Genomic DNA, 26,362 nt, shown 5'->3' with positions numbered 1-26,362 from the left:
AAAGCAGTCTGTCTCAAAAGGCGAGAGCAGCCCCAAAATACAGGGTGGTTAGTTTTTATGGGCACAGTAATTTCATAGGTTAATAAGTAGGAGGATTATTCCAGCTATTTTGGGGAAGGGGCAGGGATTTCCAGGAATTGGGCCACAGCCCCACTTTTGGGATTTTTATGGGTGGCCTCGGAACTGTCATGGCACATGTGGGCGTGTCATTTAATATATGCTAATGAGGGAGGGCTTAAGGTGTGCTCTGATTGCCATGGGGGGACTGGAGTCAAGCTAATGAGAAACAGAGCATCCTATGTGGTTTGGATAGGAGGGCATATTTATGTTTCTCTGGTTGGTCTTGAGTCAAAGGGGACACAGTACAAAAAAGAGTGAGGCTGGCAGTTATCGTCCAAGTTCTAACCATTCTGAGCTTATGGCTGTAGCTGTTACAATGTGGCTTCCATGCTGTTTCCTGCAGAGGTTGTGGCTGGAGTCCTTTTGTCATAAATAGTCTGACCACTGTTCATTTGTATATTCAGACTCTTGGAAGCAAACATTAGGAGAAGGTGAAAAGCAGATAAAATACTAGAGTCAGTGAGGTAAAAACTCAAGCATTGGCAGTGAACCATGGAAAGTAAATAAGCCCTTGCACATTCCTATAAATCTTGGAGAGGACACTAGATTTCTTATAGCGTGCAGGGCTAAGGGTTTTCCTTTTAAAGCTGAAAGTTTGGGGTGATGGCAGCTGACAACTAGGATACAAAATCAAATGAGGTTTTTTTTTTTGAGAAATTAGCATTCTATAGGACAAGTACCTTTTACGTTTCCAAGTTTTTTTTTTTTACATCCTATTCATATTAATAGGATAAATTAGTATGAATAGAGGTATAGCAGTGATATAAAAATGGACACAGAAAACACTTAAGTATTTTGTTTACTCATATAGTCATAATAAGTGCCTTTTGCAAAACACCTGTTTAAATGAAGCACTGAGAATACACTAGGGTGCTAGAATCAGGCCCTGCTCTGAATCCGTTCAGTGTTGGTTGAGAGGAAGGGACCCATATGGAAAGCAAAGATTGGACCGCCGTAGTTGATTGGACTCTGTTGGTGGTACGCATGGGGCGTGCCGAGAGCCCTACTCAGTCTAACAGGGTCTGGAGATGATTTTTTAGAGGAGGCAATTCTTGAGCTAAATTTTGAAGGCACATAGGAATCAACTCCTGATGGGCTCCTGTGGGAGGAGTGGGTGTTATAGGCAGAAAAAAATCATGTATACAAAGGGAGAGGAGTGTGAAATGATTTCATAAGTCATTTTATGGTTTCTCCGAGTATTATTTTGAGAAACCTAGCGTAATTTACTTGAAAGTACTTAACCTTTCACAAGAGGTGTGAAATTATATGCATGAGTTAGTTTTTTTTTTTTAACTGAAGTATAGTTGATTTACAATTTTGTGTTAGTGTACGGCAAAGTGATTCAGATATATATATATATATATATACACACATACACATATATACTTTTTCAGATCCTTTTATAGTTTATTACAAGATATTGAATATAGTTCCCTGTGCTATATAGTAGGTCCTTGTTGTTTATCTGTTTTATATATAGGAGTTTGTATCTGCTAATCCCAGACTCCTAATTTATCCCTCCCCACCCTTTCCCCTTTGGTAACCTTACGTTTGTTTTCTGTGTCTGTGAGTCTGCCTGCATGAGTTAGTTTTAATCTCTGTCCTAGGAGAGGTCAGTTTATATGTGAAGTACACTTTCAGGAATACATCCTCCAGGGGTGGTTAGTTAGCATTTGAAAGACTCTGATCAGAAGTTCACACTTGTGAGGTGTCTTTATCTTGATACTTTTGTTAGAAAGATTTTTTCCTTTGGTGGAATTAGTCCTTTTTGCAAGAGGTGTGGATTAGCTAGAAATATTGTACAGGTGGCCCACCCTTGGAAGGGTTCAAGAGTCCACTGAGCCCAGCCAAGTGGTGTTCTTGGCATTGGACTCATTTGTTCCTGTGTTTTGTATGCTGGAATCCTTGGGCAGTCTGCCGAGGTTTGCGGACTCCTTCTAAGAATGGTGTTTTTTATTTGTTTGTTTGTTTGTTTGTTTGTTTATGGCTGCATTAGGTCTTCATTGCTGTCTGCGGGCTTTCTCTAGTTGTGGCGAGCGGGGGCTACTCTTTGTTGTGGAGCACAGGCTCTAGGCGCACCGGCTTCAGTAGTTCTGGTGCACGGGCTTAGCTGCTCCACAGCATGTGGGATCTTCCCAGACCACGGATTGAACCCATGTCCCCTGCATTGGCAGGCAGATTCTTAACCACTGAGTCACCAGGGAAATCCCTGTATGCCTTTTTTTTTTTTTTTTTTTTTTTTTTGCGGTACGCGGGCCTCTCACTGTTGTGGCCTCTCCCGTTGCGGAGCACAGGCTCTGGACTTGCAGGCTCAGCGGCCATGGCTCACAGGCCCAGCCGCTCCGCGGCATGTGGGATCTTCCCGGCCTGGGGCATGAACCCGTGTCCCCTGCATCAGCAGGTGGACTCTCAACCACTGCGCCACCAGGGAAGCCCAAGAACGGTGTTTTTAAATGCATAAAGCAAATTAAATAAAATGCACAAGGTTATATAGGAAACCATTTGTACTGAAATATAGTTGTCAGAATATTTAAAAAAAAAAATTGCCCTGCTCCTGGGCCCAAGTAACCATCATTACTGTGGTTCCAAGAGCCTTTTCCTGTGTTTGTTCTCCCCTGTGCCCCCAGATCACTTCGAGCACCCTTGGAGCTGCTCTTTTATTTTGCAGCAGTCCCCTTCTGTGAGCGAGTACGTGTGACCTCCAGAGATTTGGGGCCGGAGGCTGAGGCTAGAACTTTGCTTCATTTGTCATCTTGAGACAGTCTCTCAATTTAGAATTCCTTTCTCATCTCTGACTGGAATCTTGCAAATTGTATGTCTAGATGATTGTTTTCATTCTCATCTGAATGTTTTCAAATTAAATTCAGAGTAAATTACTCTAAATATCTCAAAAAAAAAAAAAAAAAAAGAAAGAAAGCCTAAGTCATCACATGGATCTCTAGGCCTTTAAACCTAACTTCTGGCAGCTATTTAGTTTAAAGGCAATGGCAGCAACAACAATAAAATACATCCCAACCTCTTACAGGAAACGCTGGCTTTTATCTCCACATCCCAATTTATATAATGTTAGTTACTTTATACATATGTGTATACATATTTGTAAATGGGCTCATTTCCCTTCTGGCCCTTAGTAGCTATTAAGTTCTGAGAGTGGTGGTGATAAAATTCCCTTACCTACATATTGTGAGATCATCTAAATCATTTATGTTTTTGTGTGTATGTATATGTATTATATACACACACAATTAATGTTTGTAAATGTTGGGATGTTTCAGTTATACAGACTTTTTTCCCCCGCATTTTGTTGATAGCAGATACCCTTCTGATTTGTATGGGAATTTATTGAAATGGTTTATTTTCTTTAACTTCCTTTGTTACATTTTCTTTACATTTTCTGCCTTAAACCGGCTACTCCAGGAACTAAAGATGCTTCTTTGCTCTCATCTCCGAAGTAACTAACATTTTAAATGTTTTATTTTCATGTTGTCTTTTTTGCTGGAATCACTGTATATTTAACTTTAAGTGAACATTTTACCAAAAGATATGTGGTCTCCTTTTTCTTGTTAGGATTTTAAAAACAACAATCTTTTCCTGAACACCATTTATTATTTCAGTCTGTGTAGTTATTGAATAGAGTATAAATAAAACTAATGAAATTGTTCTTCAGTTTTTATATCCTTTGCCTGGTTTGACTTGCTAAGCATGCAGATATTTTCAGTGTAATTTCATTTTTCACTTCATGTCTTAATGGGTAGCTTTCGTTTGATAAAGTAGTCAACTGTCATTGCTCACCAAAAATATGAATTAAAGGTGAATAGTCAAATAATGTTCTAAACTTTCTTGTAGTCTTCATTTACGTATTATAAAAAGCATTTTATTTTTCCATTACCACCCTCCTGTTACTTCTTCTCAAGGATCGTTCTCAGTTGGAAGGATTAAATTTGTATCATCTTGGGATACTATTATAATTGCCTTGAGTTATTCAGAGGAAAACTGTGTTAATTTAAAAATTAAATAATATTATAATTAAATAGATTTCTTCTTTTAAGACTTACGAAATATATTTATAATACAGAAATTTACATTTACTATGTATTTTAAGATTATAGGTATTGTTACAGGATGCATAGTGTCATGATGCCTGTATCATTTTGCAAGTTGATGTTTTCATTATATAATGAAATATAAATATAATGATTTATTCACTGTCTTTTTACTCCTGAAGTCAGATCTGCAATGAGTGTTTTTAAATATGTCACGTAGAAGCTGAATTGCTGAGTTGTATGCTGTGTTCATCTTCAGCTTTGGTTGGTATTGTGAAATTGTTCTTCCAAGTTAAATACTGATTTTTTTTGTGGTATGTGAGTACCCATTTCCCCCAGTCTTGGTATTATGTGATTTTCTAACTGGATTTGTGTAAATTGGTGTCTGTTTTGTTCTGCCTTTCATTTCTCTGATTATTAGTGGAGTTGAGTAGTTTTGATATGGTTACTGGCTATTTAGGTATTCTCCTTCGGGGGGCCTCCTGTTCATGTATTCTGCATATTCATCCATTGTCGGGTATAGGGATTGCAGAACTTTCTCCTAGCCAATGGCTTTTCTTCTCATTTTGTTTATGAGGACTCATCTTCTACGAGTATTTTTCATTTGAATGTCAAATTTATTAGTATTAAAAAAATAAATTTATTTAATTTTGGCTGCATTGGGTCTTCGTTACTGCACGCGGGCTTTCTCTCGTTGTGGCGAGCGGGGGCTACTCTTCACTGCGGCGCGTGGGCTTCTCATTGCGGTGGCTTCTCTTGTTGCGGAGCACGGGCTCTAGGCGAGCAGGCTTCATTAGTTGCGGCTCGTGGGTTCCAGAGCGCAGGCTCAGTAGTTGTGGCGCACGGGCTTAGTTGCTCAGTGGCATGTGGGATCTTTTCGGACCAGAGCTCGAACCCGTGTCTCCTGCATGGGCAGGCGGATTCCCAACCACTGCGCCACCAGGGAAGTCTCTGTTAGTATTTTCTTTTAGTTTGTACTTTTTAGGTATCATTTAAAAAGGCTTTTCCTACTCTAATAACACAAAGGCCATTCTCTCATGTTTTCCTTTAAGAGCTTTTGTTTTAACCGTTAGATCTTTAAGCCTCCAGTAATTTTTTTTTTTTTAGCATTATGATATTTTTTTTAGCAAATAGACAACTAAATTGTACCTATCCCTTCAGTGAATAGTCTATATGTTTTTCCACTGTTGGTAGTACTCTATCTGCTACTTACTGCGTTCCCATATGTATCTGTTTCTAGGCTCTCTGTTCTGTTCCATGAATCTCTTTGTCTACCCCTTTGCTTGTGCCATCATGTTTATTTCCATCACAGTAAGCTTGGAAACTTGAGAAGGTGAACCAAATATGCGTCATGCTTTTTGGAAAATTTTCCGTTATTCCTGACCCTCTCCTTTCCAAATACATTATAGAATCAGTATGAGGAGTTCATGCAAACCTCGATGGAATATTTATTTTTATTGGAATTACAGATTAATTTGCACAGAGTTGACCTCTCTGAGGCTTCTCATCAATTACTATATTTTACCTTCATTTATTTTTTCTCTAACATATAGATCTGAGTGTTTGACCTATGTCATTTTCCTTCTTTCTGAGAAACTTAACATTTCTTGCAAGGCAAGTCTACTGGCAAAACATTTCTTCAGTTATTGTGTGTGTGAGAAAGTCTTTATTTTTCCTTTTACTCTTGAGGGATAATTTCACTCAGAATTCTAGGGTGGTGTTTTTTTCCCTCTCAGCACTTCAAATATTTCACTCCAGCATGATGTATCAGGTAAAATGAACTGAGATCAATGAGCTGTTAGTGTGAAGTTTTATGTTTATCTGGCTAAGAGCCAGGCTGTGTTTACTGTTTGCTGTAGCTGTAGGTTTCAGAGGCTAAAATTCCCCATAATGTCCTTATTTTGTCTCTCCTGTTGTCTTGGGTTTCCCTAATAGCTCCTTCTGAAATAAAGCCTGTGTCTTTATAATAAAGCAGCTCTCTGTTGTAATCCTGTGTTATTACACAGGAGCCCTATTGATGTTGTGGTGAGGTGGGGGGAGGAGGGTTCCATAGCCCCTCTGATTTGGTCTCATTCCTTTTCTGAGCATGTGCACCTGGGCTGTGAACTTCACAAGTGCTTCTCACCTCACCCCCCCTCCCCGTTGGCAGGTGCAGGTGCACGCAGGGCCTGAAGGAGGTTTTCTCTCTTCTGCTCAGACACCAGCAATTAGTCAGTTACCCTTTACGTTTTTGCTCCAGCTGCTGGCTCCACTGGTGGTTTCTGCTCCTGTTAAGCTATGATTCTCTGTCTTTGCCTCTCTTTTCACTTCTGGGGGACAGCTGGTTTGCCCTGTGACTTGAAGTCTCTGGTATGTCCGAGAAGAGTTGCTGATTTTCAGTTTGTCTTTTTTCTTGTTGTGAGCATGGTTGTGACAGCTTTCAAGCTTTTTTTCAGAAGTCCATCGATGGCTGTCATACTTGTACATATTTTATATATATATATATATATATTTCTATGAAAGTCATGATGTCGTAGATACCTTAGAATTTTATTACTGTTGTAAACGGTATCTTTTTCTAATTATGTTATTTGATTGGTTGTTGTAGGCATATTGGAAAACTATTGATTTTTGTCTCTTCATCTTCTGACAGCCTTGCTTTTTGGACCATGCCTAATTGTTGGTTTTCAAACTTATTGAGTTGGACATGTAGATAATTTCAGTCCCACTCCTCTCTTAATATGCTCTCTTAAACCTTCAAGATAGATGTTGAACGTGTTGATAGGGCTTGATAGTGGGATATATTTCTCTTCTTTGCATAGTTTTTGCTTTTGATGTACCTGGGAGTTTTAGAGTTCTAAAAATTCCTTAGTGAAGCTTGATGTCTATGCTTTGAGTAATGTGATGTCACTTAATGGAAGAGGGTAAAAAAAACATCCCTAGTCCTTAGGGCTGTGGTACAAATATCTAGATATAATGTTACGTATAAACTTATTTTGTGGAGTGGAGCTAGAACAGGGTAACACTGACGGACCACTACCCATGTGTGGAGATCCTTACCTGTGTAGGGTATCTTTTCATTGGTTTGAACAGAAAGAGGGTGGTGTTGGGCCGTGGGCTGCTTTTCCTGCCCTTTTGTCAGTGTGGTGAGGAGAGCAAATACACATCTTAGGATCAGGAATCAGTTCAGCTATAAACAACAGGAATTTTGTTTATTGTCACCAAAAGAGTTCACCAAATGAGATAGTAGTTTTCAGGATTACACTGTGGAAATGATTTGTCCTTTCTTCATCATCCATTTTCATTTGGGGGGTAAATTTGTTATTTTGGAGTAGGTTGCAAACCATATTCGATTGTGCTCTGTCTGATATAACTAGAAAATCATAGAGGTGGTTTGTGTAATGGGTTTAGATCTTTGGAATCTATTTCTAAAAATCACCAAGATTGACTTGTCATAGCGCTTTGATGTATTTGCAAAAACATGAGGATTATGTATCTCCTTTTCCTCCAACATTTTAATTGTTGTTTAGTTTAAACTTGACTAATTATCACCAGCTTACATATCTTTATTTGACGGTTCAATGTCAACCCCTGCCAAACAGAGTTTGTATTATATACTAAAGATCCTTTCATAAACTCTGAAGGTTTTGATAAACTACTGTCTTGATGACCATAATGTCATTTTGACCTGAGGACTTTTTCAGATTTAAATGAGCTTGGTGGTTTATTAAATGTCATGCAGAGTTTAAATCCTGGGTAAATTTAGCTTTTGCTTTTTTTTCACTCCTTTGACTAATGATTCTGTCAGTGGAAAAGGCATGGGTAGTGGTTGATATTGTAATAGGGGTGGGGCGGGCGCGAGTGACAGCTTGTGACCCTTAGTGGGGCGGTTAGATGTCCTGCTCCCCCAACAGTCAGCCTCACAGTGGTCCGCGCATAGCAGAGAGTGCGGTGAGAGACGGATCGTGGTTGGCCTTCTCCTTGGGGCCCTCCAGGCCCTCTGGCCTTGGGCTGGTGGGTGAGCTCGGGGCCTTGGGGGCAGGCTGCGGGCTGTGTCCTGCAGGGCTCCAGAGCCCTCGCCAGGCCACCCATGGTCCAGGCTCGGCCTTGAGGCAGCAGCGAACCTCTCCCCCATTCCTGCCTCCACGACCTAATGGCGGTGGCGGTGGTCTCCGTGGGTCTCAGTGCGTGGGACCCGGCCCCTGATTTGGGCAGCCTGAAGGCTGGCTGGGTCCTGGGTGCCTGGCTCCCTCAGGGATGACGGCAGGGCGGGGTCTGGGGACCTGGCCCTGAGGGCGCCACCAGCTGAGATCTGCCTCCTCAGCCAGGCTGGGCACTGGCGGGAGGACCCGGGCTGGGTGCTGGACCAGCGCTCCCGGGCAGGGTGACCGGCCCGCGCAGGGACCCCTCCTCTTAATGAGGCCTGGACCTCGGAGGGTGAAAGTTGAGCCTTGGGACCTTGCCCCTTCTTGTCATAACAGAGACTAACATTTGTTTGGTGGATGTTTATAGGAACATCATGACCTGACCATGACCTGACCTCAGGAACAAAGGATCTGACACCAAGAAGCTTCCAACACCTAACCCTGCCCCTCCCTCACCTTTCCTGTAAAAGGGCTTTGCTCAAAGCTTTCAGGAAGTTCAGGGTTTTTAAGGCACGAGCCACCCGTCTCCTTGCAGGGCCCTGCAATAAACCTTTGTCCGCTACAAACTCCAACGTTTCAGTATTGTTTGGCCTCACTGTGTGTCAGGCACGCGGACTTGAGTTCGGTAACAATATCAGTTTTTTGTTTGCAGGGATTTGAACCAAGTCTTTTACGTCTTTCCTTTTAGGTGGTTGATTATATCCTGCCACCCTTGGTCTCCTTGGTTCAAAGCGGGAATGGTAAGTGTGACCACATCAGTGAGAATTCCATCGGTTACACATTCTGTTTTCATTCTATCTCCATGTGGTCACGTTCTTGGCATTTTTTTTTTCTTTCAAGTGGAGTGGAGACTCTTCAGCTTGCGGCTGCTCTCAGAAACCACATCTCTGCTCGTGAACCAGGAGGTTGGTGATGGCAAGGAGGAGGCAAATGTCGATTCCGACAGCAATCTTCTGGCTCTCATTAGAGATGTCTTACTTCCCAAGTAAGTCCCATGCACTGCACTCAGGCAGAGAAGTGTAGGGTGCCCAGGATGCTGCTGGCAAACGAGGTCCAGTGATGGGCTCGGGGTCGCAGGGACCTTATATTTTTGTCCAGGGGCTTATACACTCACTGTAAAAGAGGTCTAGAAAGAGAGGCAGTAACTACTATGCTGCATAGGACGCAGGAGAATCTCAGTCCAACTTCAAAAACATCCATTTAGAACTTTATCTGTTTTCTACAGGGGACATGACTGGAGTTTTGCAGATTTAAAAATGTTTGTGGCCAGAGGGATAAGGTTTATTATTCGAGGTGAACATGACAAGACTCCTGAACATAAAATTGGGACTTTTCCTGGACCTACTCAGAAATAATAGAGATGGAAAGAAATCTTCCTTCCCTCCCCTCCAAACTCTTGGAATGGAAATTAAGTTTAGTTAAAAACAGAATATTTTTTTGCGGGGGAGGGATGGTGGCAGAACAGTTAATGAGTATTCACGAACAGAAGGGGATTATTTTTTTCCTTTTACTCCATTGCTCACATAGCAAACACACAATAGGATGACTGCTAAGAGCACCCAATGCAAATATGTTAAGCTCTAAAATGGCACCTTTTAATTCAGACAACACTGTAAATTTTATCAAAGAAAAAAATTGAAGTTTAAAAAAAGTGCATGCCACATATCACTATTAAATAAATTTCTTATAAAATTAAACAAATGTTGGAAAGCGTGTCAGGCATTAAAGCGCATGCCTGATCCTGCTTCCTCAGGGCCTGGCCTGCAGTCTGAGTCAGTTCAGCAAGTTTTCAAGGATGGCAGCTCCACCAGATGCTCCCCGATATTTGTTAAACTTCTCAAGATCTGTTCTTATTAAAAAACCTTTTTTTTTTTCACAATATAAAAACCAGATCTAATTATATTCCAAAGAGCTCAACCACTCCTTGTTGGCTTAGGAAGGTATATTTTATGAAGTGTATAGCCAGTGTGTGACAACTGTTCTCCCAGCTGAGGGAGCCTGTCTTGACTGATGGGAGCTTGACCTGTGACAGCTTGATTTACAGGCTAGCCCCTTGGTTCTTTTTGCTTCCTGTGCTTCTGCAGTTGCCTTCAGGGAGACTCCTGGTAATACATACAGTAAGAGTACTTTTGATACTCAAAGTAAGAAAATGATTATCTATATGAAAAAAAATTAAACTTTGTCATGTGGAGCTTTCTCAGTGATAAACTATCAATGAATATATTTTTGGTTGCATTTGTTATATATGCGTGTGTGCATGTGTGGTTTGTACTTAATGTGGGTAAATATAAGATTCCAATCTTGTGTCATGGGATTAATTAATGCTATCAGTGCCATCTTATCTGCTACCTGACGACTTGTACTGAAGCATTTTTCAGGACCTGAGATGTCCCCCAAGGGACAGGATTTCTTCCAATAAGACTTCTCAGTTTAACAATAGTTTGTTAACACCGATGCACATTTGAAATAAAATCTCATCGTTTCTAAAGTCTGCCCACTTTTGGAACAGTCTGTAGTATAAAAAGTATTGAATCTGTAATTTTAGTGCTCCTATTTTATTCATTTGAGCTATCAGAAATAATATGTATTTCCTTTAATGGGCATATTTACCTTTTCCAGAGATGAGGAATTAAAGAGGAAAACACAAATGTAAACCACATGGCAACTCAAGAACAAATGTAATGTAGATGAGCTCAGGTTTTGATTAAGCAATTTGAAATGCACTTTGGATAATGTTATGGGATTTATTGGGATGTGGTGTGGAATGTTTTCAAACCTTGTGTACTGATTCTGATGTGAAGTGTAGGTTTGGCTCTGCATTTAATTCTTTAAGCCTCAGTTTCCTCATCTATAAAATGAGGATAATAGTACCTAATTTAGAAGATTAAAAAATGAGGATTAAATGGGATATTTCTTGTAAAGCACTTAGTACAGTGTGTGAGACATAGTACGTTCTTTTTTTTATTGTTTATTTTATTTATTTTTGGGTGTGTTGGGTCTTAGTTGCAGCATGCGAGATCTTTGTTGAGGCGTGCGGGAATCTTTCGTTGTGGTGTGCGGGCTTCTCTATAGTTGTGGTGTGCGGGTTGTTTTTTCTCTTCTCTAGTTGTGGCGTGTGGGCTCCAGGGCGCATGGGCTCTCTAGTTGAGGAGCGCAAGCTCAGTAGTTGTGGCATGCAGGCTTAGTTGCTCCGCAGCACGTGGGATCTTAGTTCCCTGACCAGGGATCAAACCCACATGCCCTGCATTGTAAGGCAGATTCTTCACCACTAGACCACCAGGGAAATCCCCATAGTACGTTCTTGACAAATATGTAGCACCACTACTATTATTATTAGGAACATTGTAATCCCTCCTATTAAACTTTAAAATGAAGATTGTAATGGTACAATAATAGTAATACTACATACGTCATAGAAGTGGCCATTAAATAGATGCTGATGATTGTGCCCACCTGGCATATATAGTAAGGGCTCAATAAATATTATGTAAAAAATTTAAAAAAATGAAATACCAATGATGAATTCATTTAACTTTGATACTGGAAAACTAGAAACCTTGACAAGGAATTCGGTCTTTGAAGATAGCTCTTGGTAATTAATAAGTTTAGAAATGCTCATAATGGAAAATTCATGTTCTTCAATGAGTATGTGCATATAATGGCTTAAGAATAATGAAGTTTCTAGAGTTTATAGGAGCTATATAAAACCTGCTTCAATGTGCAAATAGACATATTAATGTCAATCCTTTTAATTTTGTTAAAGTTTTAATCCTTCTTTGACCTTAAAAAATACTTTGGGTAAAGCCAAGGTGACAATCTTTTCAATTTTTTCACCTGAAAGTGTTGTATTAGTTAAGACAATTTCTTTTTTTAAAATAAATTTATTTATTTTATTTTTTAATTTTTGGCTGAGTCGGGTCTTCGTTGCTGCACGTGGCTTTCTCTAGTTGCAGCGAGCGGGGGCTTCTCTTTGTTGCAGTGCGCAGGCTTCTCATTGCGGTGGCTTCTCTTCTTGTGGAGCACGGGCTCTAGGTGCACGGGCTTCAGTAGTTGCAGCACGCAGGCTCAGTAGTTGTGGCTCATGGGCTCTAGAGTGCAAACTCAGTAGTTGTGGCACACAGGCTTAGTTGCTCTGCGGCATGTGGGATCTTCCTGGACCAGAGCTCGAATCCGTGTCCCCTGCATTGGCAGGTGGATTCTCAACCACTGTGCCACCAGGGAGGCCCCAGTTAAGACAATTTTATTTGCAAACAGTAATACTTAACTCAGACTAACTTGCAAAGTAATTATTTGCTCACATAACTAAGAAGTCAGAGACTTGTGCTGGTGTCAAATATAGCTGGATTCAGGGGTTTGAATTATGTCTACAGTACTGTGTGTATGTCTCTTTCTTACCATCTCTTCTCTGCCTACATCTATGTGGCTTTGTTCTCAGAGGCTTTTTCTACTTGGTGGTTAAGTGGCTCCTGGTTGATGATTCTAGCGAAAGAGTGGATGTCTTTTTTAATGGCTGTTACAAAATTTTCAGGGAGCACAATAATTTAATCTCGTTAAATACCATGTAACACCTCTGTTCCAGGTGCTTTTCAGAACTGTGGTGAGATATGAATGAAAAGTTGTAAGAATAAATATCATATTAAAATAAGTATTAGTTATGGTTCTCAGAGAAACAGAATACGAGATATATATATATGTGTGTGTGTATATATATATATATATATATAGAGAGAGAGAGAGAGAGAGAGAGAGAGAGACTGAGATTTATTATAAGGAATTGGCTCACATGATTATGGAGGCCAAGAAGTCTTAAGATCTTCAGTGTGCAGGCTGGGACCCAGGAGAGCCAATGGTATAGTTCCAGTTTGAGTCTGAAGGCCTGAGAACCAGGAGAGCTGAGGGTATACTTACCAGTACCAGTCTGAAAGCTGACAGGCTGGAGACCCAAGAAGAGTTGATGTTTCCATTCAAGACCAAAGGCAGCAAAAGACCCATGTCCCAGCTCAAGGAAGTGGGGCAGGAGGAGTTCCTTCTTACTCAGTCTTTTTGTTCTATTTTGGTCTTCAGTGGATTAGATGAGGCCCACCCACAGTAGGGAGGGCAATCTGCTTTACTCAGTCTACTGACTCAAACGTTAATCTCATCCAGAAATACTCTCACTGACACACCCTGAATGTTTGGTGACACACCAGTAATCAAACATTGGTGGCCTGTGGCCCACTCAAGTTGACGTGTCACCCCATCTGTCATAGATAACATGAGTGAATGGCTTACTATATAAATTGTGAATATCAAAGAACTGTTAACCCCTTCTCACTGTGCATGCTTTGCTTTCTAAAGAGATGAAGTTTAGTTACAAGCATTTGTTTAGTGCCTTTTGTATGTGGAGGATTATGTAATAACCACATATAGAGAGTTGGTATTTGAGTTAGACTTTGAAACCTGGGTATGCTTGGATGGAAGAGGAGTGGCTACCCCAGGCAGGAATGGGGTAAGCAAAGGTGTGGAAATGGCAGAGTGGTGGGCAGTAAGCAGACCAGCTTATTTCTAGCAGAAATCTGCATGTGAGAGTTCTGTGAAATAAGCTTGGGAGAAAATGTTTTCTCTCTTCATCAGCCCATTCATTCACTGATACTAATTGTATCCATCTTATTTCATAGGATATTTCTAATAATAACTAAGATAGGCACAGCCTCTGCCTTTGTGGAATGTATTGTCTGGTAGAGCCAGATCTTTCATAAATTAATAATTTTTTTAACCGTAGAAGTTTGTAAGTCATGTAAGTCATAAATGTTTAAGTATAAATTAAATAAATATCAAAGCTGCCTTTCTTAAACTGTGGGCCTACACCATGTTTATGAACGTGCTGGGGAACACATGTTCTTTCTGAAATATTCTGTGTGCTTTTGAGTTTTACCCATTTAACTTTTTTAAGCTCAAGGTTTCTCAACATTACATGACATTAGGACACTACTTACTAAGGCTTATCTGTTAACATCACCCAGAACTCTAGATTCCTTTGATCACAGTCTTTAAATACTATTCCATTATGGGCATTTCCATGTCAGGAACAAGAAAGGGATGCTCATCATCAAAACTTTAACTTTGGATTATCAGTGTTAACTAATAATACAAGAAAATTAAACTCTAAATATTCTATTAGTTTTTCTATTGGTGCATAACAAGTTAACACAAAGTTAGCAGCTTAAATTGACATCTGTTGATTAGGTCATGCTCTGTAGGGCAGGAGTCTGACTTCGTGCGACTGGGCTCCTAGCTCAGGATCTCGAGCTGCTGAAATTGCATGTCTGCTGGGCTGAGTCCTTGAGTGAAGACTCCGGGAGGAATCTGCTTCCCAGCACACTCAAGCTGTTAGCAGAACTGTTTCTTGTGGTATTAGTTTCTCAAGGCTGCTGTAACAAATTACCACACACCGACCGGCTTAAAACAACAGAAATGTATTCTCTCACAGTTTAGGAGGCTGGAAGTCTGACATCAAGGTGTCAGCAGGGTTAGTTCTTTTTAGAGACTCTGAGGGTGAATCCACGCATCTCTCCCAGCTTCTGGTGGCTGCCGGGCATCCTGGGTTTATGGCAGCATCTCTCCAGTCTGTGTCTGTCTTCACATGGCCTTCTGCCCTGTGTGTCTGCCTCACATTCGCCTCTGCCTCTCTCTTGTAAGGACATCTGTCATTATCTTTAGGGCCTACCCTTAAATTCAGGGTGATCTTACCTCGAGATCCTTACCTACATCTGTAAATCGCTTCTGCCTCTCTCTTGTAGGACATCTGCCATTATATGTAGGGCCTGCCCTTAAATTCAGGGTGATCTTACCTCGAGATCCTTACCTACTTCTGTAAAGACCCTTTTCCCAAATAAGGTCACATTTGTAGGGGGTCAGCACTTGGACATATCTTTTGGGGGCCATTATTCATCCCAGTATACAGATGCAGGACCAAAGTCACTGTTTCTGTGCTGCCTCATGTTCTTTTAGGTGCCCGAAATTCTTTTCACGTGGCCCCTCCATCTTCAAGTCAACAGTGGTTTGTCAAATCTCCTTCATGCTTGCCATTACTCTGACTTCCTCTTTGGCCACCAGCTTGAGAAAACCATCTGCTTGTTGAAGTTGGTAGTAGTGTTCATTGGTAATGTGGATCTTGTGATTAGAATATATGTGTTTGCAAATCTTGGCCCTGCCATTGACTTGGTGTGTGTGCCCTCACTTCCTCCTTCCCCTTCCTGCTTCCCATTTCTCCTCCTTTCTTCAAGATAGTTGAAATGCCAGGAGCATAACTGCTATCTGTATGGTTAATGAGGAAAAGTTTTTTTCTGGGAAGAAAGATAAACCACATATACTCAGAAAATTACCATGACTTTTTCCAGCAAAGAGAGAAGATTTAATTTTAAAGGTTCATGCAGAAGAGAAGAGGCAATATTTAATGAAACTTAAGCTCAGAGTGACCTTATTAATTAAAATCAGCACCTCTCCGAAGTTTTATATCAAAGTCATTATCAGTGAAATCTTAACATTGAAAGTAGTCCTCTGCTGACTCTTTGAACTTTTTTTTCTGACACTTGTTACGTAAGGGGAGAGCATTGCTCTTTCAGTACTTAGCTATAAATAGGACTACATCCTCCACTCAGGAAACACATCACTACTCTTGGGGAAGAGGAAACTCTAATATTCCTACAAATGTAAATAATGTAATTTGAACTACCTTGTGTGATTGTTCATAGGACGTTTAAAACCCTTTCTCTCCTCTTCTCTCCCTCCTTTCTCCCGTTTATCATATAAATGATATATCAAGTGACTTCTATGTGCCAGGAACTCAGAATACAGTGGTGAGAAAGATTGAATCCTTGCCCCTCGGTGTTCTTACAGTATAGTGGGTGAGACAAAGCAGTAGATAAATAAATATATAAGGTGATTTCAGTTAATTGTGAGTGCTCTGAAGAAAATACAGAAAATGGTGTAAGTAGGTAGAGAGTGACACCTGCCGTGTCAGTAAACAAAGGATGTTGTGGCCATCAAGCCCTCAGCCACTGCCACCACCCCAGGCTGTGCACCCTGGGGGGATTCAGGGTGGAGAAAAGCAGGACACTGGCCCCAGATAGCTAAGGTGCCTATCAAAGGAATGATTTCACTCAGCCCAGACTCGTGCATCTTCCCATACAGAGAAAAGTGCTAGATTCATTCACTTGAGGTGTCTGGTTTTCCTTTAATTGACAGTAATCTTTTGATGTTCCGACTATCTGCCTGGTTTTTGTTGCAAAAACTCCTGTATATCCTGGCTCCTCCCTTACTTCTCTGGAGTAGTTCCTCAGAGCGACCTGAGAGGCTGCCTCTCAGGCAAGTCCTCAACAAGTCTGCCAAATAAAACATAATTCTCAACTTTTAGGTTACGCTTTTTTTTTTTTTAATCGACAAGGGGAAATGGAGGGAGGGCCTATTTTATTTTATTTCAGTAGCATAGTTAGGGAAGGCTTTATGCCAGGCAGCAAGCCGTGGGGAAAAAATGCGCTGAGCAATTTGCCTTTGGTAGACTGGAACCACTTTGCCAACACGTTTTGTTCTATTTTCATATTTTTCTTTAGCTTTGAGTGTTTTGTATTGAAAAGAGACCATGCTGATATAAATGTGTTTACAGTGTTTTTATGACAGTAGGACATTCAGCATTTCTCTCCTGGGGAAAGTGAGTGCTGTCTTTTTTTTTTTTTTTACAATCCTCTTGTGACCTGTACAATCATCAGGGCCATAATGACTTCATAAATTATTAAGGCTTTGTTTTTTAAAATCTCAGAAAGGACTGTATCCTTGACAACTTAGAATTGTATTTCCTTTTAGAAATTTGAATTTATAAATGGATTTTATTAGTTGCAACACACTGTAGAGTTGATGTCTCTGAAATAATATCCAGCAAAAGTCATGAGTTTCACTACCTGATTTCTGTGTTGGTGGCTCAGGACATCCAGATGTTTCTGTATTGCATCTTTGTCTCCCTTAACTACAAGTATTCTATGTTAAAATAGGCATGAACTTGACCATCTTTGATGGGAATCAGAATATATAGGAGTATTTCATTGTTGGCCATTCCTTAGATAAGTTTTTTTTTGCAGATAATATTTAATTAAATATTTTTGCACCAAAAGAAAGTTCCACTTTGTTCTTTTTACTTAATCCTTTTATGTTTTGAGTGTGTACCTAAATCAGTGCATTTAGGTGGAGTGATTTTTCCTCTTTTGGGGGTACAACCTATGGGAATCTGAACTGGGATAATTTGGGAGTTAGAGTAAAGGTAAAGGCACTTTCATCCTTCTTAATCAGAATAATTCTAGTGCTCCAGTTCTTTGGATAATATTTTGTAAACCTTAAGTGTTGCTTTAGTGAAGTCATTGTTTGGTTGTTTTTTTTTAGCCTTTCAGGCCTTCATAATGAAAATTTGCTGTTGATTCTATCGAAGAAGCCTAGACATTAGGGCTTACTATCTGAAATTATTTTTAATACTTATTTTGAAGTCTTACCTATCTTTCTCTCACTTAAAAAATGTTTTATATATATATATATATATATATATATATGTGTATGTATCTTCCCACCATTGTTTATTTCTCCATCCACTTATGTATCCATGTAACTACTGATATGCTTAAGTATCTATGCATCCATGCAAGACAATAGAGTGTCGCGTAGAACTTAGGTCACATAAAAACACAAGATTGGAAAGTCTCAAGATATCAACTATTTATTTGATTTATGCCCTCTCTCAGTTCATAAAATTTTGGAGTTGACTCAAGATATCACCTAGTACAAATTTTGGAAGAACCTGTACAGAAAATGCCCAAAAGAGTAGGTTATCTTCCCCTTTCTCACAGCAGTCCAAGGAAAGTCCTCAACCTTCTCCAAAGGTAGATTTCACCTCCATGCTTTTACTGTTTGGCAGCCTTCTCTTTATCTAACCCCACACATCTCCTTCCTTTAAACTCTTTAAGCCTGGAATCCACCTTGCACTGTTACAAATGCATTTTAACATAATGCCTTCCTCATAGCTTCCTTTGCTCAGAAACCTTGAAACCTTTAGGTTGCAGAAAATAACATTAATAATTCTTACCCAGCCATTCAAGACTCTCAGTGTTTTGCCTCTTGCCTACCATTTTATGTTAACATCTGCCTTCTCCACTCTATGGTTTCTCCATTCCTGGTGAGATTTACTTAGTACTTTCTGAAATTTCCTCCTTGGAACCTGTGTCTTCCTCCTACCCGCAGACGTCATACTGTGAATATCTGTATCTATACTTATATAACACTCTTTTATTGACTGTCTTGTAATCTACTTACCTGTACCTACATTTATAAATGTTTTAAAATCATTAAACAATTCCTGGTTAGTAAATATCTAGGATTTTCCCAGTATTTCACTATTATATGTACTGCTACAAAGACCATTTTTAGGGCTACATCTTTGGGTGCATACTGATTTCCTTTTGTTGAATCTCTAGATGTGGAACCACTGCATTGAAAATTAAATACATATTAAGGGCATTTGATATGTTTTGACAATTTTTTTTTGAAGATGACAAAATGGTGTATACTACCATCTTCTGTTTATGAAACTGCCTGTTTTTCTGTACTCTTATTAGCTTCAGCTTGCATTCCTTCAGATAGTCATGATGCTGACAATTTTCTCCCCATATTTGTTGGCCATTTATATTCTTCTTAGGTGGATTTTGTACTTTTTTTTTTTGGTGGGATGGTTGTTGGTTTGTAAATAGCTCTTTATGTATTAAGAATGTATAAAATATACCAATATTCTGCAAATAAATTTTCCTGCATTTGATTTGTTTATGGTGGTTTTGCCACTGAGAAACATTTACTACTTAAAAACTTTAAAACTGTGAATATTTTTTGGATTCATTTCTCTTTGTTGTCAGGCTATAGAGGCCTTCTCACCTAAGAATATGTGAATATTTACTCATTTTAGTATTTCAACAAAGGTAAAAATTTGTACTTGAATTTTTAATTTATTGATGATACATTTTCTTAAGATATGGCCTGACCATTCTGTCTCCCTTTCTGTGATGACTCTTTCTTGTCCAGTGTTGGGTCACCTTTCTTTCCTTTTAATTTGTGTGTCTATTCTTGATCCCATGCTACACTTAACAATTCTAGTGGTTTTGTAAAGTACTTTAGCTTTTCTTTTAGCAGGTTCTTCCTAATTGTATCTGTCCTTAAAATTCCTTGGATATCCTGGAATCACTCTTTCCTCCCAAATTCTCAGAATACACTCCGTTGACATGTGAAATGTGAGTTTAGGGTTTAATTCCAGCAGAGTGGACCTTTTTATGATATGGTGCCTCCCCTTTCCCTCAATGAAATAGGCACTTCTTTCCATGTGGCCAATTCTTTGGTCACACCCCCAGAATAACTCCTCACAATAATCAGAGTTATTTAGGTAGCCTGTTTCAATGTTCTTCCAGCCTACCTGCTTGACACTGGTTACTCCAGGCACTTGACAAGGTAGGGAAGTGTCTATCCCTCGGATCCCTGAATATGTGATTTTTAGCACTTTTCTCTCCTCTTGGATAGAGAATTTAGTATGAATGGCTTTTCTTGCCTGGTTTTCAGCTGTTTGGGACCTAGCAAAGATCCCTTATTTGGGGAGGATCCTAGAAGTGGAAGAGAGGGGTGTTGGGACACTATCTGGGCAGCATGCTCTCATGTCGATAGCGATCGCAGTCTCTGGCTGGGCTCAGGGCACTTGGACTGCTCCTCTCCAGCCCCCGTCCATCCAAGTGGGCCAGCTCCTCACTGGTCACTCTCCTTTATAGCCATTTCAGGAGTCTGGGGTTATCTTTTTTTGGTTCTGTTTTCCTGCCAAGTCTCATTCAGAGGAGTACAAAATACAATTATTATCAGCTCAGTTGCATTCTCTCTCTTGAGAAAGACAAGCTTAATAAATCACAGCATTCTTTTGGCTAGTTCTTGCGGACCATTAGAAACCTATCTAAAATATGTTCAATATATCAATATTCCATTCTAAGCATATCCATTATAAAATTTACCCTTCTTTTTCCGAGGGGGAAAAAACATAGCAATGTTCTTTGGGAAAATTGTTACGCGTTAGGCTGGTACAAGCTTCATCCTTCCCTCCTGTTTCAAGGTTAGATAACCTTCAGACAACCTCAACACATTTGTATTTCAGACAGTAAAAGGTTCATCAGTGTTTTGTTTTTAAATGTAGGTTCTACATATTCTTAAGTCCCTTTAAAAATATTTCATATTTTTCAGTCCTCTTGAGATTGTTTTCTCTATTATATTTCTAACTAATTGTCCATATATTCTCCTCTGCTTTCTATACAAACATGTGAGTAAGGACATCCCATGGGCAGCTTTTTAAAATTCATAGTTTTGTGGTCCTTTCCTCAGTGATTCCAGTAAATCTGGGAGTGGGGACGAGGGGAGCTGGTCATCTGGGGTATGTGAGTGACTCCTAAGAAGCTTCTTACCCCTACTTCTGTTGAAATTCTCTGGCTGACAATTTGCAAATACCAGTAATCAGTGGAAGAGTGCATTCTTCTCTTATCTCTGACTTTAATGCCACACTATAAACTCAGCAGTGCCTCAGTTTCCCTGGTAAGGATGTGTGCGGCAAACGCTTAGCTCAGCAGGTGTGGGGTGGTTCAAACCCTGCACATTATGAAGAAAGTGGCTCTTGACTCCCTTCTGGAAGAGTACTTCTGAGCCTTTGGAATATCCTTCCTGATAAGAAAGTCTGTATCCCTGGGGCCTTGAGCCATGCCAGATAATTCACGCTAACAATGTGAATTAACGGCGGGGCATTGGGCCACACCATATCAGCTTGACCCTCCGAGGGGCTGGAGACAGAGGTTAGCCACACAGGCACTCCACACCTAAGGGACTGACCGCTAATAAAACCCTGGACACCAGTGCTTCCCTGGCTGGCAGTACTTCACACGTGTTGTCACGCATTGTTGCTGGGAGGATTAAGCTCTGTCCACACAACTCCACTGGGAGAGGACAGCTAGAAGCTTGTGCCTGGTCCCTCCTGGACTCTGTACTATGTGCCTTTCATCTTGGCTGATTTTAACCAGTATCCTTTCTCTGTAATAAACCGCAATCGGGGGCATAATAGCTTTTCTGAGTTCTGTGAGTCCGTCTAGCAAATCATTGAACCTAAAGGTAGTCTTGGGTGCCCCCAACTGACGATGATAAGAGCTTTTTATTTTATGAGACCGTTAAGAAAAGGAAAATGCCGAGTTGTCCCTTTTTTAAAAAATTTCGAATTGTATGTTAATTTTACAAATACGTTTTTATCACCTCTAAAGATGTTCCTTGATTTTTGTTTTATTCGTATGATAAAATGTCTGATTTTCCTCAATTTGATTTTTATTTGTTAATATTTTATTTATGAACGATTGGTATTTTGTCTTTTATCTTTGTTGTACATGGGTGAATGTTTAATTGCTGTAATTTAAAAATATTTCATAAGAAAAATTACTAAAATATGGTTCTTCCTGGCTCCTTAAACAGAGTACTCTACCCAGTTTAACATTTTCTTGACTCACTACCCCCGTTTTGAACATTATGGTGTGTAATGGGCCCTCAGGTCCCATTGGGGGATGAGCGGCTGCTTCCTCTGCGTTAAATGCTCCCTGGACTGCTTTCTGCTAGGAGTTCTTGGGTTTGCTTCCTTTTGTTTTTCCTATGCTTTCAAGCCCCACTTCTTGTAATTCTTGGGTTGTCTTTCTGTAATAGTCCCTCTCCTCCCTTTATTGGCTCCTTTTTTAAAGACTGTGGGCTTAGAGGCTGCATAATTAAGCTTGTCATGTAATGATTTCCAAAATGAGAGTAAATAGGCTCTGAGTAAGAGCCTGGGGCCCTTTTCTCTAGAGGATAAAACATCTGCTTCATGTCATGGAATTTTAAATACACATTTTGGATTTTTGGAGATGTTTTGCTCCCTCGTTAGTTGGTTGTTCTGGAGAGTTAAGTCGTAAAGTTGATTGGTTAGTTTGTCCATTTATTCATTCATTCATTTGGTGCTTATTAATTGAGCATCTACATGGTATTGTTTACTGGATAGCTGAACCTAAGTAGGTCACACACAGTATACAGGCCAGCTCTATATCTAGCAAATAACATGGGAGCACAGTGGAAACTTTTGATGAAGACATTTTGAGTTTTATTCTCCCTGGTAATACTTTTCATTTCAGGTTCTAAAGTATTGATAAGAATGTCATTCAGCAAAGAGTTGACAGAGCAGATCTGAGACTGCTCTCCTGAGAAAGCCCCGTTTGCAAGGTTGGCCTTGGCTGCCATCTTGGAACTTGGCTCTCAGAGAGCCGCCAGTCAGTGTTTAACTGATGAGGGTAGTCCACTGTGCCCAGACTGTTTGTGCAGACAGTATGGTTTATGCTGGATGCCTGCTTTCATTCTGGGAGTCTGGGATTTTTTTTTTTTTTTTTTTTTGCGGTACGCGGGCCTCTCACTGTTGTGGCCTCTCCCGTTGCGGAGCACAGGCTCCGGACGCGCAGGCTCAGCGGCCATGGCTCACGGGCCCAGCTGCTCCGCGGCATGTGGGATCTTCCCGTACCGGGACACGAACCCGTGTCCCCTGCATCGGCAGGCGGACTCTCAACCACTGCGCCACCAGGGAAGCCCTGAGTCTGGGATTTTTGATACATGTTAGGTTGCCTGTGTGACCAGCCCCATGTGATAAATACCTTGGTCACTTGAGTGTCTAATGCGCTTCCTTGGGCAGTAACATCACACACACATGCTGCTTTTTGTGTCTGGCGGGAGACTGTGCTCTGTGTGACCGCTCGTGGGAGGGAGAGAGGATAAGGAAGTTTGCACGTGTCATCTTCCAGCCTCCACCTGTGTCTGTCTCCCTTATGACTCAGCTGTGTGCCCTTGCTGTCCTGCTGTACTAAGTCTGTACTATAAATACAACCGTATGTGAGTCTCATGAGTCCTCTAGAATCCCTGAATGTGAGGGTGGTCTTGGCGACACACGACACAAATGCCTAATGTTTCTGGGTCTCTTACGGTGTGCGCAGCTCAGTACTAATCATTTTACCTGGATTGTCTCATTGAATTTTCCCAACATCTCTGCTCTGTGAGGTAGGTCAGTATCATCACCACCATTGGCGAGTGCCGGTCCTATATCTCATACATTTACTTCAGTATCTATTTTCTTCCACATGTTTAAAACATGGAATATTGTCTCTGTTGTTCAGAGGGAACGTTAAGTGACAAAAGCACTGAGTGTTTTTTAATCACGTTGTCATTTCAGGTACGAGCACATCCTCACGGAGCCTGACCCCATACCAGCATATGCTCTGAAGCTGCTAGTTGCCGTGACTGAACACAATCCAACTTTGACCAGGCACTGTCACTTCGACTTTTCTTTTCTTTGCTTCTCATCTAGAAAGTGAATTTTCTGTGTTCTGAAAATGTTGTTAAAGATGATGAGGTTCTACAAGGCTTATGTTTTGAGTTACCAAAGTGGTAAATTTTCATGTTTTATGGTTTGTAGTATCTGTCATCTGTGGTGTTTTGGGTCATATTCTCATATTTTTATTCTTTATTAGAGTTTGCATACTGTGGAATTCATAATGCTTTAAAATTATAAATTCTTTAAAGAGAAGATACTAACACATATACTTTTATTCTTTTTACCATCTTTATTGGAGTAGAATTGCTTTACAATGTTGTGTTCGTTTCTGCTGTATAACAAAGTGAATCAGTTATACGTATACATATATCCCCATATCCCCTCCCTCTTGTGTCTCCCTCCTACCCTCCCCATCCCACCCCTCTAGGTGGTCACACAGCACTGAGTTGGTCTCCTGTGCTATGCAGCTGCTTCCCACTAGCTATCTATTTTACGTTTGGTAGTGTAGATATGTCCGTGCCCCTCTCTCACTTCATCCCAGCTTCCCCTTCCCCTTCCCCGCATCCCCAAGTCCATTCTCTCCATCTGCGTCTTTATCCCTGTCCTGCCCCTAGGTTCTTCAGAGCCATTTTTTTTTTTTAGATTCCATATATATGTGTTAGCATATGGTATTTGTTTTTCTCTTCCTGACTTCACTCTGTATGACAGTCTCTAGGTCCATCCACCTCACTACAAATAACTCGATTTCGTTTCATTTTATGGCTGAGTAATATTCCATTGTATATATGTGCCACGTCTTCTTTATCCATTCATCTGTCGATGGACACTAGGTTGCTTCCATGTCCTGGCTATTATAAATAGAGCTGCAATGAACATTGGTGGTACATGACTCTTTTTGAATTATGGTTTTCTCAGGGTATATGCCCAGTAGTGGGATTGCTGGGTCGTATGGTAGTTCTGTTTTTAGTTTTTTAAGGAACCTCCATACTGTTCTCCATAGTACCTGTATCCATTTACATTGCCACCAATAGTGCAAAAGGGTTCCCTTTTCTCCACACCCTCTCCAGCATTTATTGTTTGTAGATCTTTTGATGATGAACATTCTGACTGGTGTGAGGTGATACCTCATTGTAGTTTTGATTTGCATTTCTCTAATGATTAGTGATGCTGAGCATCCTTTCATGTGTTTGTTGGCAATCTGTACGTCTTCTTTGGAGAAATGTCTATTTAGGTCTTCTGCCCATTTTTGGATTGGGTTGTTTGTTTTTATGATATTGAGCTGCATGAGCTGCTTGTATATTTTGGAGATTAATCCTTTGTCCGTTGATTCGTTTGCAAATATTTTCTCCCATTCTGAGGGTTGTCTTTTGGTCTTGTTTATGGTTTCCTTTGCTGTGCAAAAGCTTTTAAGTTTCATTAGGTCCCATTTGTTTATTTTTGTTTTTATTTCTGTTTCTCTGGGAGGTGGGTCAAAAAGGATCTTGCTTTGATTTATGTCAAAGAGTGTTCTGCCTATGTTTTCCTCTAAGAGTTTTATAGTGTCTGACCTTACATTTAAACTTTAATCCATTTTGAGTATATTTTTGTGTAAATGACTCTACTGCCCAAAACAATCTACAGATTCAGTGCAATCCCTATCCAGTACCAATGTCATTTTTCACAGAAGTAGAACAAAAAGTTTCACAATTGGTGTGGAAACACAAAAGACCCTGAATAGACAAAGCAATCTTGAGAAAGAAAAACAGATCTGGGGGAATCAGGCTCCCTGACTTCAGACTATACTACAAAGCTACAGTAATCAAGACAGTATGGTGCTGGCACAAAAACAGAAATATAGATCAATGGAACAGGATAGAAAGCCCAGAGATAAACCCACGCTCATATGGTCCCCTGATCTATGACAAAGGAGGCAAGAATATACAATGGAGAAAAGACAGCCTCTTCAATAAGTGGTGCTGGGAAAACTGGACAGCTACATGTAAAAGAATGAAATTAGAACACTCCCTAACACCATACACAAAAATAAACACATATACTTTAAAAAGCCAGTTCTCACCTCATTGTACTGAACAATTATTTATTAAATCTCTGTAGTATTTATAGACTATAATTTTTCTGTTTTTTTAAAAGAATTAATGTTTTTTTAAAAAAAATAAATTTATTTGTTTATTTGTGGCTGCATTGGGTCTTTGTGGCTGCATGTGGGCTTTCTCTAGTTGCAGCAAACTGGGGCTACTCTTTGTTGTGGTGCATGGGGTTCTCATTGTGTTGGCTTCTCTTGTTGCAGAGCACGGGCTCTAGGCGCACAGGCTTCCATAGTTGTGGCACGTGGGCTCAGTAGTTGTGGCTCGTGGGCTCTAGAGTGCAGGCTCAGTAGTTGTGGTGCACGGGCTTCATTGCTCCGTGGCATGTGGGACCTTCCCTGACTAGAGCTTGAACCCGCGTTCCCAGCATTGGCAGGGGGAATCTTAACCTGTGCGCCACCAGTTAAGTCCTTATTATTTATTTATTTTTTTAGTTGACATACTTTGATTGAGTAGTGGACAGCTTTTTGTCTTTGTTGAAGACCCTACCTGTGATGATACCAATTTTTTTAGTGCTAGTTGCCTAGGGTAGCAGCAGCTGCTTCACACTTGCAAAGAAGGGTTTGTCAGTGAGCACCC

General features: G+C 40.3%; 1 protein-coding gene across 1 annotated transcript in view; it reads left to right on the top strand.

Moving 5' to 3' along the window:
- Positions 1-26,362, top strand: part of ULK4 (unc-51 like kinase 4) — a 550,770-nt gene that overhangs the window by 206,155 nt on the left and 318,253 nt on the right. The window contains exons 26-28 of the mRNA XM_081246952.1: positions 8,976-9,027; positions 9,128-9,272; positions 23,598-23,690. Coding sequence (XP_081103078.1) covers positions 8,976-9,027; positions 9,128-9,272; positions 23,598-23,690 — 290 coding nt within the window. The remainder of the gene's footprint in view (positions 1-8,975; positions 9,028-9,127; positions 9,273-23,597; positions 23,691-26,362) is intronic.

The sequence above is a fragment of the Mesoplodon bidens genome (genome assembly GCF_964165515.1).
Source record: "Mesoplodon bidens genome assembly, chromosome: 10".
Taxonomy (NCBI): domain Eukaryota; kingdom Metazoa; phylum Chordata; class Mammalia; order Artiodactyla; family Ziphiidae; genus Mesoplodon; species Mesoplodon bidens.
The sequence above is the reverse complement of the archived record's forward strand: the minus strand, read 5'-3'. Positions and strand labels throughout refer to the sequence as shown.